The sequence below is a fragment of the Nanorana parkeri genome, unplaced genomic scaffold (assembly GCF_000935625.1).
Source record: "Nanorana parkeri isolate BGI_ZX_2015 unplaced genomic scaffold, ASM93562v1 scaffold757, whole genome shotgun sequence".
Classification (NCBI taxonomy): domain Eukaryota; kingdom Metazoa; phylum Chordata; class Amphibia; order Anura; family Dicroglossidae; genus Nanorana; species Nanorana parkeri.
Genome location: NW_017307025.1, coordinates 667,301 through 680,827, shown reverse-complemented (window position 1 = coordinate 680,827; position 13,527 = coordinate 667,301). Strand labels below are relative to the sequence as shown.

Below are 13,527 nucleotides of genomic sequence, written 5' to 3'. Positions count from 1 at the left end.
GATAAAACACACGGGACACCAACTTTTTGGCTTAGAATTGGCCGTGCCATTATTGGTTTACGTAAAAGTCCACACATGTTCCACATTTTAAAATTCAACAGTAAAATTGTCTTTGCAATCCATCAGCAGATAATGTTTGTCTAGAAAACCCCAAGCATACTACTGCAACATTAAAATCAGCTTTTTTGGCACAGTCCCCTTCCTAAGGGCTCGTTCACACTCATGCCCCGATCCTGGCACGTCGCTCTGTGTACTTTTTTTGGGAGAGAGAATTGTATTGAAATGTCTCAAGTGCCATTTCATTCAGTTCTACAGGCACAGCGGTTTTTCCGTGTCGCATTCCACTGCACTGAAAAAAGGAGTATGGCTTGTCATACTTTTTTAAACACACAACACTGCTTTCCAGCACCACGCGGTAGTGTGAATGGTGTCCATCCGTAACAAAGCAAATTGCTTTGTCTTGCATTGGGGCTGCGCTGGCCGTTTTTTCCAGTGCATATGCTGTGAATGGGCTCTAATAGGTGACAAACTACATAAACAAATTCCGGCGACAAGGAGGGGGTCGAGTATCTCTGCAAACAGCTGTGATTTAGGTAGGAGCTGCTGCATGAGACATAAAAGCTTGCATACAGGCAATGCTTTTATTGTAAAAGAGACATACTATGGGGTTCATTTACAAAAGTTCCACCCAGCGTATAGCCAGATGAATGCCATTCGCATGGCACTACCACCTCCAGATAGGATTCCTATACTCGACAGTGCCATCTAGGGGTGTTGGTGCTTTTATAAATTAACCCCTATGTCTCTTCTGCAATAAAAGATTCTTGCCTGTCTGTTCCCAACAAACACCAAGCTTCACACACACAGCTTAGTGTACAATTTTAGCATCTGCTGAGATGAATGAACTCCCTCGCATGCACAGGCGCTAACTTATCCTGGCACGGCCAATCACGATGATCAAAGATACTGTACTTGGAAGAAGGCCAGATGAAGATGTTGGCGGCTGCCTAGGGAGCTTGTGGATGCCATATCGCTGGAGGGGAGGTGATTATAGTTCCACTTTAAATAGGGGGCATCAACCAATCAGCTAGAGCATGCACTAGATGTTCTTCCCTATAAAATATGATTCTGCCTAGTAGTAAGGAGCGCCAATTATCTGCAAAGAGAGGGGATGGGGGGAGGAACCAGCCAAGAACCAGCTGAATTTGCTATGTGTGTACCCTACTTTAGGCTGGTCATAGATTGGCAAATAACTCCTGAAGAGAGAAATCTGCCAAACACGAGTATCAAGACCTGTTGAGATTTATGCCCAATGCTAGCAGAATTAGCGGTTCTCATCTTTTTTTTCTCCTCCATAGAAAGGTGAAAAAGTTGGATAATCTCCTTTTGGAACAATGGCAGCTTCCAAATGTCTGAACCCATTATTATCACCCTATGCTAGTAAAGGAAACAACCTGATAATTGCAAGTAATGCTTGAAACCATGGGATGGCTTGCTTTTGTCAAACTACCTTTAGTTAGTTTACAGATACCAATAAATATCCCACGACAACTGTTCATAAAAGGAAATAGTTCATGATATGGTTGGGATTAACATGAACGCTTGACCAATGCAAGTATATACAGTATATTAAAATGGAGTTAAACCTTCTTTTTTTTGCATATATCTCCTGCTAGGAAGCAGGAGATATATGCAAAAACTTTATTAAAAAAAATACCAAACAGGTTATTACTTACATGTGTCTCCGCCTCGTGCTCCCATCCGAAGATCTAAAGATTCTTGAGCGGCCGTGAAGAATCATGGCGCGAGCGCGTATGCGCAGTAGTAATCTTTGGCCGGGAGAAGAGGAGAGACACAGGGTAAGTCAATGCAGGCAGCCCGGCAGCGTGCACCTGCACAGACACCGTGGGAAGAGACAGGAATCAGCGCTAGTTCAGAGACCGGCACCAGCGCTGGAGGGACTCCTGAAAACTACTGGAAAGAAGAAGATGATCGGATCAAGAGGCATCATTTAAGGGAAGTCCTTAACCACCTCCCGTCCATGGCCGTTCCTGAACGGCCAGACGAGAGTATCACGTACCTGGTGGAGGACCGATTGTGTGAGGAGGCCTCCCTTGCGGCGCTTGTCTCACACCCCTGAGAGTGAGAAAAGGGAGCGAGTAGACAGAGAGGAGCACGGGTGCCAGGGTGTTCAGACACGGTGCCTGGTAGAAGTCTGGCCACTGGGTCCCTGGAAGGATGAGCAGGGCTGGTTGGCAGCTGAGATGTCAGCGTGGTTAGCAGCTGAAACTGGAGCGATGTCAAAGAAGCCAGATGATGTCAAAGAAGCCAGATGATCAGCACCTTAAGGAAGGAGCAGGCAGAATCTAGATAACAAGCGGAGGTCAGGGGCAGGCAGCGGTCAATCAAGGTCAGCAGCAATCCGAGTCAAGGCAACAGGCAAACAAACAGCAGGAACACGGAGCACAAGCTGAAAGACCATTCAGCACTGATCCATTGGGCCAGCTGGTTTAAATAGAGCATTTGATTAGAGAGCAACGTGTCACTACCTGTGTGCCACTTTCCGCTGTGAGCGGTGCGCACTAGCATACGTTTTCTGGCTCGTGCGCTGTGCTCAGCTCGCACACGAGTGGGGAACTGTTAGCAATGTAAACAGCCAGCGAGACGCCCGATCGCTTGCAGTAGCTATGGGTGTGTGCCCCCCTGGTCCTCCGTCGCCACTGCTGGTCCCGAGATCCCCTGTGCCCGGTGGGACCGGCACGGCGACGCTGTCAGTGGAGATCAAAGGGAGGTCAGTATTTGATCTCCCTTTGATCGCTTCTCGGTCCCCGAATGCAGGAAGTGATGTATATATTGTGATGTATATATGTAGTTAGTTAAGTGTAAAAAAAAAAAGTTTCAAAAAAATTAAAGCATAAAAAAATGAAAAAGCTAAAACAAAAATTCACATCGGAATGAGAGCAATAATTTTAGGGCCAATAATCACTGATAACATTAAACTGATGAGCGTTAAAAGCTTCTAAAGCGTCGCCTACGGTCAATTTTGGGTGTGGTCGTTTTCTGCGATTTCGCAGGCGTGCGCAATTGTAAAGATTGACATGTTTGATGTCTATTTACCCGACGTAGAAAAAGATGGTAACCGCATACATTTATAACCAGCCTTTGTAGCAGGGTGCACATGGTAAGGCTTACAACAATACAAAACAAAAAGAATCCCCAGCACACCTGCCAGCGGCCTGCAACAAAACAAAATACCCTGTCTAACAGTATACGTTAAAAGCAGAGGTTTTCGTTGCACAAACCTTTGGCCAAAAATATGTAGAAGCCACACTGCCGCGCCAAGGCACCTCCTGTAAAGTGTGGTCCTAACTCTATTTATATGAGTCTCCTAGTGGGAGCATATGATGCAGGTGTGCTGGGGATTCTTTTTGTTTTGTATTTACCCGACGTGAACCCGTCTTTTATATTTTATGAAAAAATTGGGATGATAATACATTTCATAACATTTCATAGGGAAACCGTTTTTTTTAAACAAAATTTAGGATACTTTTTTTGTTATATAGTAAAAAATGAAAACCCCAGTGGTGATTAAATGCCACCAAAAGAAAGCTCTATCTGTCCCCCCAAACAATTGTACAAAATTAATTTCAGTACAGCGTTGCATGACGGAATAAACGTCAGTCATGGTACTGCAGCGCTGAATACTGAAAAATGGCCTAGCCAGGAAGGGGGTTTAACACTCTGGTCTTCAAGTGGTTAAAGCAGCATTGGGGAGGTGGGGGAGGGGAGTGACTTTAATAAGGTAAGGTTCTATGTTAAAAAAAAAAAAGTTGGAGGTAACTAGGTTGTGCTTGTGTTCCCAGGACTAACTAGCTAAACAGGTCAGTGTGTGTTGATGACAGCTAGCCATTCAGATAGCTCTGGCTACTACAGTGCTTTACAGGATCCCCAGCGGCTGATCAGGTATAGTATATGCATACTTACATCGGAACAAGCTGGGCAGTGTAAGTATGCAAAATAATCCATACCTGACTGAATACGCAAATATCACCATACAAAACCATATGCAAAGATTTATGTTTCTATCTAGCACGCAGGTATATTATTAGACAAAACTCAGCATTCAGCGCTTCAGCAAAACCTCCGGACTATACAGCTGCTATGAGAAGTGGCTGGATGATGATGAAGTAGATGAAGTAGACTACCAGTTGCTTTCAATTTAAGACAGCATCTTCTGCCTCATATTTTTCTATCTAATTTCCCCACGTATGCAGTCCAAATATGAGCAGAAGAGGGCTGAAACATTCCAATGGCCAGTGTTTAGCAGTGTGTAGGCATCAGAGATTATTGCACTTACATGTACACAAATAACATTAAAGTGTACTTGTACTTTTCCAGCCTAATTAGGATAACACCTACTTTATATCTGTTATACTGTATGTTCTCATTCACATAGCATGACTTACAAATGTTTAAAAATGGCTGTACTGTACTGACAGTTCTCAATATCAGTTGTAAACTAGATTTAATCACTGTCCGTCCTAACAAAGGGATAAAGGTCTTGAGGCCTGGGTTCTGCATTGTATGTTAAAGTACAACTGAAGCCAAAACTTTTTTTGGTTTTGGACAGAGTAATGGAGGTTATAACCCCTGTCAGCTTTTTTTTTTTTGGCATCTGTGTCCCATTGGGGAGCTTTCCCTTCACTTCCTCTCCACTAGCCACAACAGAAAGTAAGAGGAAATCCCTCTAAAGAGAGGGAAATCACTGATGGTCAGCAGGGTCGCCAGAACTAGTGTCCCCATTGGAACATTTCCCGTCTAGTCCTGTTCTGATAACCTAAAATTTGGGTTTTTCTTTCAGTTTAGTGATGACATTCACCAGGACAAATAGAGGTGGTATATCTCCTTAACAGGGACACAGATAGTAATAAAAACCTGACGGCTGCCCTAATCTCTCTCCACCCTATACTAAACTAGTAAAATGGCTACAGTTGCACATTTAAAAAGAGGGGGGGATAAGTACTTTGAATGTGCCTACAGGTCTGGCCACATTCCAATGTTTTAAACCTGTCAGTTGAGTCTATGACAGAAGTGAAAAATGAACTGTGTTTGTTTTCTTGTCTCTAGGCAAATGTGATGTGACCAGTGACAGTGCTCGCACTATTGTGTCAGGCCATACAATAGCCCTTCATGTCTAGACACAGCCTTTTACTGGCATGGGGCACGTTTGCAGTGAAAATCGTCTCATACTGGTCTTAATCTGGTTTCCAGTTGACAACCGAGCTGTCACATTGTACTGTGTTGTGTTACTAGTAGAGGTCAAACCCCACTGACATGTTTTGTATAACATCTGAATCCAACTAATAGGAATTAAAACCCTGATACAACAGCAATGAATAACACATCTGCTACACTGCCATAGCATAATTAAATATGGCACTCGTGTACAAGTAAACAACAACAGTATTGTATAATTGCATGCTGCTATTCTACTCTAACTTGTTAAAGTGGAAAGAGTTTCAGGTATATTGTTAATGTAAACACATTTATACTAAGTAATGTGTTCGTGTAACACATACATGTATTTATTACCTCTCCCAAAGATCACAATACTCCCCCTGACAATGCCTTCATCTGAGTTTCTTTCCGTTAGGATGTCACCATCTTTGTTAGGGCATCATCCAGGATCAGCATCTACTTTCTGGACTGAGGTGCTAGTGTCTGTACAGTTCTTGACAAGGTTTACAAATCTCTGACACACCTTGTGGCTTGCTACAACATTTACAATGTACAGTCTGATCACTGGGGGGCTAGGAGACTAAAGAAATGCTACATCCTACCTGCAGCAGACTGATGACATCATCACTGTCCAGGCAAAGTCCCTGGACTGGAGCTTACATAGCTTTGGAGTTTTTACATTGTTGTCACCAAATCCTTAAAGCAGTTCCCTGCAAAAAAAGAAGCATAAAATGTACCTCTTCATGGCTCGTGTCTTCTCTCTTCACTCCCTTGATGCACTAATCTATGTCAAAATCTTAAATAGTTGAGTGTCAAATGAGTGTGGGATGCCTGTGTCCCCTGCCCAAACCTATGTTAGTACAGGCAGTGGGCGTATCTATAGCAGCATTCCAAGTGGCTGCTATGAGGCCTGGGGGTGAAAGGGGGCCCCATTAGGTTGTTGAGGCAAATTAAACATATAACATGTGAAGATAACAGAGGGCTGCATCATTAAGGCTGGGTTCACACTTAGGCGGATTGAATATGCACGTTTTTCGCGCGTTTCCGAGGGATACTTGGCTGTATCCCAATGGAACCGCCCGACCAAAACGCCCCAAAGAAGTACATGTACTTCTTTAGGCGTAGGGCGGTTTCCCGCACATTCGTACTCACGGAAAACCGCCCAGATGGGAACCATGCACATTGAAAATAATGGCATTTCCCTGTTTGAGCGTTTTTCCGCAAGTACGAAAGCGCGGAAAAACGCCTAGGTGTGAACCCAGCCTTAGGGTCGGAGTGGTTGTAGTGATGGCAACCTTTATCCTCTGTAAAGTCTACAGTGTAGGAAAGCTGACGCCAGATGCACAAGAGGAGTCTTTGGAATCTTGGTGTCGTTAGTCAAAGCTCAGAGAAAGGTCGCCAGGCGGGACCCCCATCACATTTTTGCTATGGGACTCCATGATCTGTAGTTACGCCCCTGAGTACAGGACACAGTAGTGTAGGGGTCAGGAGATGGAATTATAGCACACAACTGGGAACACAGGTATCCAACGCATCTGAAAATGTTGACTGTTAAAGATTCTGATGGAGGTTGTAGTGCTTCATTGGAGTGGACATAGGAGACACGGGCCACCAGAGACATAAGTATAATACCTCTTACTACTACTATTATTTTTGGCAACCACAGCGTCATTTTAAAAACTGCTTTTTATTGAAATAAGGTAGAGCTACTTTGAAAATGTATATTTTTGCTGCATATTGTGATATTTCTGTAATTTATTCATGTAGTATTTAAAGTAACTGAAAGGTCCACTTTAAGGAATTTCAGACCTCAGCAACAACTTATCAAAGTGACTAAACATCCACCAGTAGTGAGAAAATATCAGACATTGATCATACTGGAAAAATATCAGGTTGGACACTGACTGGCATCTTAAGATGGTCACAGGTCAGTTAGATTCCCCTTAGATATGATCTGTTAGATCAGCAACATTTACCATCGTCTACATACAACAAGGTTTTATGTAAGCAGTCTATTCAATTTATATCCAATCATGAAGGCTAATAGATCAAACCAAAAACAATCTGACTGCTGTATGGCTAGGTTTATATTGTCTCTCTTAAATTGTACAGAGTTCCTTAATCCAGGGGTGGACAAATAAATACAGAATTCAGGAGCCACTCTGTCCAATCCAGGAGCCAGCAGGATTTTTTAGGCGCCAACTCCATTGACAACAACTACAGAGAACCCCAAAAGTTATCATTTTTAAGAGCATTGGCTACCTGGTCCTGAGATTTGTCCAGCCCTGACTTAACCCACTCCTGGTAGCCCTTTAACTATGAATATGCTTCTTCAAAAGGACATTGAGCTGTGCAGAATCAAAGTATGATTTTATTTCATTCATTTCTGTAATTGCTGGATTTAGTGTCACTTTCATGTCCACAAATGGATTAAAGTGTATTTCTACTTTCACAGCCAAATTGGGATAATATTTTATATTTGTTACATGTTCCCATTCACATAGCATAACAGGAGTGTACAATTCCTATCGCCTGAGGCGCTGTAGAGCAGGAGAGCCACAGCCTGCTAGTGCCACCCCAGCTACCTGACCACGCTGACCAATAAGAATCGTTTCTTAGCATTGTTAAATACAGTTTTGGCTACAATTATTTTTTGTATCATGACAAGTAGATGGTCATGATGGACAAGTAGATTCGGTCCCGCTTTAGTCCTTGGACAAGTCGTTTTAAAAAAAAAAAATAATAATGCTTCGTGCAGTTTAAATTGCTTTTACTTGGGTAGGGTCTCTTGGCTTCTTAAGGGTTACAATTTCCACTGGCTTTTCCATCTTTAATAATGTTAGGAGGGGCTGTTGAAGTTAATTTCTATAAGGACAGATCATGGATTCAGCCATGTTGCCTGCTGCAACAAAACATCTAAAAGGTAAGGTATGATTTAAAAAAATATATTATTTGTTATGCTGTGTGAATGGGAACACATAACAAACATATATAGTCAAATTTGACTGAAAAAGAAAATGGGAATACACTCTAAGGCGAAATGTGGCCCTAAGCAACACATGTCAAATTGGTAATTTATAAGGACTGCAATAGGTACAGGGGAGCTATGTTATTTGCACTGTCTGTCATAGCTGACATTGTTACCTTTTCCAGGGAAATAACTATATATGATCACAATAAATAAGCACATCATGATTTCCCAACCAAATCCCGTGAAATTTCCAGGAATTTCCAGTATATTAGTCATTATCACGCGCCCTGTCTATAGGAACATCCAATATCTCATCCCTGCAGCTGCACACCGCCCCAGAAAGCCTGCACACCGCCTATGCAATGCATCTACGGAACACTCAGTAACGTCACGGGACCCAGGAAGGGTGTGGCTAGGGTCAGGAAAGGGGCGGGAGTGTTTTTGATGTCTCCAGTTCCTTGGAAACAGCATGACGTCACTAGTATGGCTGTCAGTGACATATATAAAGAAGCTGCGCTGAGCGTAGAATAGACACTGAACGAAGCATTGCGACGAGGACCTGTCTGAGCTAGAGTCATATCACACTTCTTACTAACCTTAATGGGAAGCGGCCGTGTAAATGCGTGTTAAGGTAAGCCGGTCTCCGGGATGCAGAGGATCGTATATGCAGGGATGGTATAGGATACGTTGGTTCGGCCTCTCCGACCAATCGTGACACAAATGACCAATCTCCTTGTCTCCTTGTCTTTCAGCAGAGAACACAGAACGCCAGCTGCGGCGACAACGCTAGCCCGGGGTGCTTCAAGTTCTCCGAATTCATCGCAGAGCCTCCCTGGGTCTTCTGATAGCGGGTGAGTGAATGGTGATGCCATGGGAGCTCCCTGATTTTCACTGCTCATCACATAGACGCAATATGTTATGGTGCTAGAGAACACAATACCGGCTAGATAGGAGAACTGTGTAAATCTTTTATAAGCAGATCGTCTGCCCAATCACAATCATTAATATTTAAAGACTCATTTTTACAATCCTGCATTCCCCAATCCCAATATAGGAATACAAATCTCTGGCTTTAATTATCGTGAACGTCCTGGCTTACTAAAAGATATGTAGAGTTATATGTATTTCCCTCTTCTGTCTCTGTCTTAGGGCCACCATGTTACAATCTGACTGTACAATCAACTTAAGGTTTATCAAAACTATGTAATATAACAGTTTCTATAAGATCAGGCAGGCCCACTACATCACATTGTAACATTTGTGGTGTTCTGTCAGATTTCACCCAATGCCTGTTAGTCTGCCTGTCTGATATCCTCATGTATTATGTAGCCTCATGAGTCATGTAGGAAACACAATTCCCATGTTTCTGCCTTAACATATAGAATGGAATTTTAAAAACCTTTCTGTTGCATTACCCCTGCACAGCAAGGGTCACTGCAAAGGTTAAGTGCTCATTTTGTCTAGGGAGCTAGAATACCTGAACCATGATCCTGGCTTGCTGTTAAAGTGCCCATAAACTGGCTGAATTTCGGCTGGTTTGTAATGTACCGGATGAAATTCGCACAGTGTTGGCTCCCTTTCAGTCGGCATGGCTCCCTTTCAGTCGGCATTCCTCAATCAGCTGATCAAAGGAGCCGGCAGCCAATGAGCTGCCTGCTCTGATAGGGTATTTTGACAGGTGCCACCGGAATAAAATGTAAATGGCAGCGATTCCTCGATCAATTGTTCATGTTGATGGAGGAATCTCATCAATTTTTTTTTTTTTTTTTTGTTCAGCTCGTGGGTTGATTGGCATAAAATTGATGGGTGTAACGCCAGCCTTAGACTTGGCTTTCAGCCTCTTTCTCCCTTTGCTCCAGCAGTCTAAGGTCCTGGGAGTCATCACGTCCTATACAGTGTATGGGATATTAGGACTCTAAGGGACATGCCATCTCTGGAGCAGAGGAGACGGGCTGCAGGGAGTGGTGTAGGAGCCAGTCGGGATTGTGGTTCAGATTTGAGTTGCCTGGAGTTCTGCTTAAGGCCTCATGCACACGATGTACCAAAATGTTGCTCAGGTGCGTTTTGAAGCTCCTTTCTAAACGCACTTGTGTAATGCTATTCTATGACTGAACACATCTAGGCGCCCAGCAGCGTCTAGGTCAGTTTTCCTAAAATAGACATTTCTGCGTTGCGGGTCCAACTAGCCCAGTTTTATGCAGCTAAACGTGACTAAGCCTGGCACAGAAAAAGATGACCTGAAAAGCATAAAGTTGTCTTTACTTGCCAGATAACTTATGTTGGACTTCACTGCTAATGTGCATGTAGCCTTAAAAGTGTGAAGTAAAAGGACTAAAGGCTGATTTCAAAGTAGAGCCGTTGGGGAAACATTTCTTCCCTCCTTTTTTTTTCTTTTACCGTTTTCTAAAAAAAAATTGTGTGCTGCAGCTCCAGTAAATGATGATGTAAGCGTGCAACTGTTTCAGCATCTTTCATTTCTAGAGTAACTGTGGTCATTGCAGCTGCTGTGTCAGCACCAGATTTACTTTTCTGTATACTTCCCTTTCTTGTGTCTTTACACTTTTTAACCTGCAATGTCTTTTTTTGTTTTTTTGCAGCTTGTTGCATACTTAAAAAACAAAACAAAACTTATTAGGAAGAGGTCAGTGGGTGGTTCACCAGAGCATCACAATGCCACGTTACATCCAAGAATCAGACTTCACCATGGTGGAGGAAGGCTTTGCTGCCAGAGATTTGATGGAGGAAATCATTAATGAGGTCTCACAGACTGTAAGTAATCCATCAGCATTTGCTTGCCATCCAATTATTTCTTGTACTCTTCTTAAAGCCTATCTCTGGGGAAATAAAGCAAAACTCCCCGTGCAATGTGGAGGTAGCCCTATCTACTTATTAATGTTTAGGGGACCTGTGTAAAGGACTCTTACGTCCCTGATCCCCACTCACCGTGCAGTCAGTGCTTGCCTTGTCTCCCCTACGCTCCAGCTTGTGGACTGAGTTCTCATGCATAATACTAAGCATAATAATAAGGCTATGGGCCCTGCATTAGACATGATCACATCAACAGGCCTGTGGTTGGGTGATGGGGTAGGAGGCTGCAGACGTCAGTCTAAAGTTGCCCATACACCTTATGAATATCGGCCGGTTTTCGTATGCTATCTCGTTTTTGTCCGATATTCATAAGATATACAACTGCAAATACTGTACAATCGATTGACTTTTGACTAACCAGCAGGTTAGAAAACTTTGGTCGCGCGTACGATTTTCGCAAGGTTGTTGGCGTCTTCGTACATAAAAATTTTTATGATTTACACTGCTCATGCGCAGACGAAAATATATGTGCAGTCGATTGCAGCAATTCGTCCAAGTGCTTTCTTTTAATTACCGCTGATCCAGCCTTGCTATAATCGGATCAGGATGGGGCCGTGGTACGAAAATCGTACGACGGTTCGATCATCTCGCAAGGTGTATGGGCAGCTTTGGCCTGGGGATCAAGTGGATGAAAATCCATTATACAAGTTGCCTAGACCCTAAGTTAACCCTTGAATAGCTCCACTGATTATACTCCATTGACCTTTTACATGTTTAACTTGAACGGTAACTCAAGGCAGTATAGTATGTTCAATGAAAAGTTTGTACTATCCAGGAAACGTTACAGTTGTGATAGTCAGAATGTTCACGCACCTGCCCATACTTAAACGTTTCTATAAAATGATTGCAGCCAGAATCCTTAGACTTCTCAGAGGACTTATCGTTGTGGTGGAGTTTTATGCTAGCTCGTGGATATCGCTCTAATCCTAGTTGGTCACTGTTTGGCAGCATCCACCAACCATGAAACTGACAGCAGAGTTAGCAAAGGGGTACAGGCTGAGAAGATTGTGTAGGCAACCTTGGCACTCCAGCTGTTGTGTAACTACAAGTTCCATGAGGCATTGCAAGACTCTACTAGCCCCAGGCATTATGGGATTTGCCGTTCCAGCACAGCCGGAGTGCTATGGTTGCCTACTCCTGGATTAGAAGAACTAGTCCTACACAATGCTTTGGCTTTCTGAAGCCAAATGAAACCTACAATGGGTGTTGTCAGGAATGTCCGGCCCACATTTGCTGATTTTTGAAGGGTCTCCTGGCACATTGTAGCCATGTATGTTTTTTTTTAAATGGAACTCATGAGCTGTTAGGCCTTCTTGTTTTTTACTTTTGTCAAATTCTTTAATTCTAAACCTATTTCAGTGAAGTCATTGTAAAAGCACACAGAACAAATGTCAACAGACTTTGTAGCTAGTCTGTCATTTTTGTAACCTATTTTTTGGTATTTCTCTGTTTTCAGGAGGACAGAGATGCTTTCTTTGTTGCCGATCTGGGGGACGTAGTGAAAAAGCATATACGCTTCCTGAAGGCACTGCCTCGTGTAAAGCCTTTCTATGCTGTTAAGTGCAATAGCAGCAAAGGTGTGGTGCAGATCCTGGCTGAACTGGGTGCTGGATTTGACTGTGCCAGCAAGGTAATTCTGGCTTTATTTTTTTAATGCTTTTTGGGTCATGTGGCAAAAAATGTAAAGATACATTAAGTATTTAATTACTGTTTGTCTCTTCACACTGCGTGTGTACTTATTACAGTGTCCTTTCTATTTTTTGTTTCTTTGCAGACTGAGATTGAGCTAGTCCAAAGCATTGGTGTGACACCAGAAAACATTATTTATGCTAACCCTTGCAAACAAATTTCCCAAATTAAATATGCTGCCAAGAACGGTGTCCAGATGATGACCTTTGACAATGAAGTGGAGCTGTCCAAAGTTTCACGTAATCACCAAAATGCCAAGTATGTACATACCATGATATTGTCAGAAACTATAAAATAACGTGTGTCCAATAAAATGCCCCAGAAAGCTGATCCAGACATTTTATTGTCCACAGGATGGTATTGCGCATTGCAACAGATGACACTAAGTCTTCCACCCGCCTCAGTGTGAAGTTCGGTGCTACGCTAAAATCATGTAGACGCCTTCTTGAAATGGCCAAGAACCTCAATGTTGACGTTATTGGTGTTAGGTAAGTTTGCTTGTAACCATTTCATACCTAAATTAAAGTGAATCTGAAGCTAAAACCTTTTTTAGTTTTGGATATAGTGGAGAGTAGAACACATCAGGTTTGTATTGGTGTCTGTCTCCGTTAGGGAGATTCACCCTCTATTTTGCTGGTGACTTATCACTAAAAGTGGGATATCCTCTCACTTCCTGTTGCTATTGGACAGGAAGTGAAGGGAAATTTCTCCAATGGGACACAGATGGCAAAAAAAGCTGACCGGGGTTTTTTTAATCCTCT

The 13,527-nt window shown here is 42.9% G+C and overlaps 1 protein-coding gene and 1 long non-coding RNA gene across 3 annotated transcripts in view; both read left to right on the top strand.

The window, feature by feature from the left end:
* The first annotated feature begins 8,635 nt into the window (after positions 1-8,635).
* LOC108793546 lies at positions 8,636-10,821 on the top strand. Its single transcript, XR_001941647.1, has 3 exons — positions 8,636-8,840; positions 8,965-9,060; positions 10,807-10,821. It is a non-coding gene; the product is annotated as an uncharacterized LOC108793546 (long non-coding RNA).
* Positions 10,822-10,842: 21 nt separating this feature from the next.
* LOC108793530 (antizyme inhibitor 2) overlaps positions 10,843-13,527 on the top strand; it is a 6,375-nt gene continuing 3,690 nt past the window's right edge. Inside the window, exons 1-4 of one of the 2 annotated variants that reach the window (XM_018564502.1) lie at positions 10,843-10,978; positions 12,534-12,707; positions 12,852-13,024; positions 13,120-13,254. In XM_018564502.1, the coding sequence (XP_018420004.1) occupies positions 10,880-10,978; positions 12,534-12,707; positions 12,852-13,024; positions 13,120-13,254 (581 nt within the window). In that variant the 5' untranslated portion in view covers positions 10,843-10,879. Of the gene's footprint in view, positions 10,994-12,533; positions 12,708-12,851; positions 13,025-13,119; positions 13,255-13,527 lie in introns of both variants that reach the window. The other variant, XM_018564503.1, reaches the window with a different exon arrangement.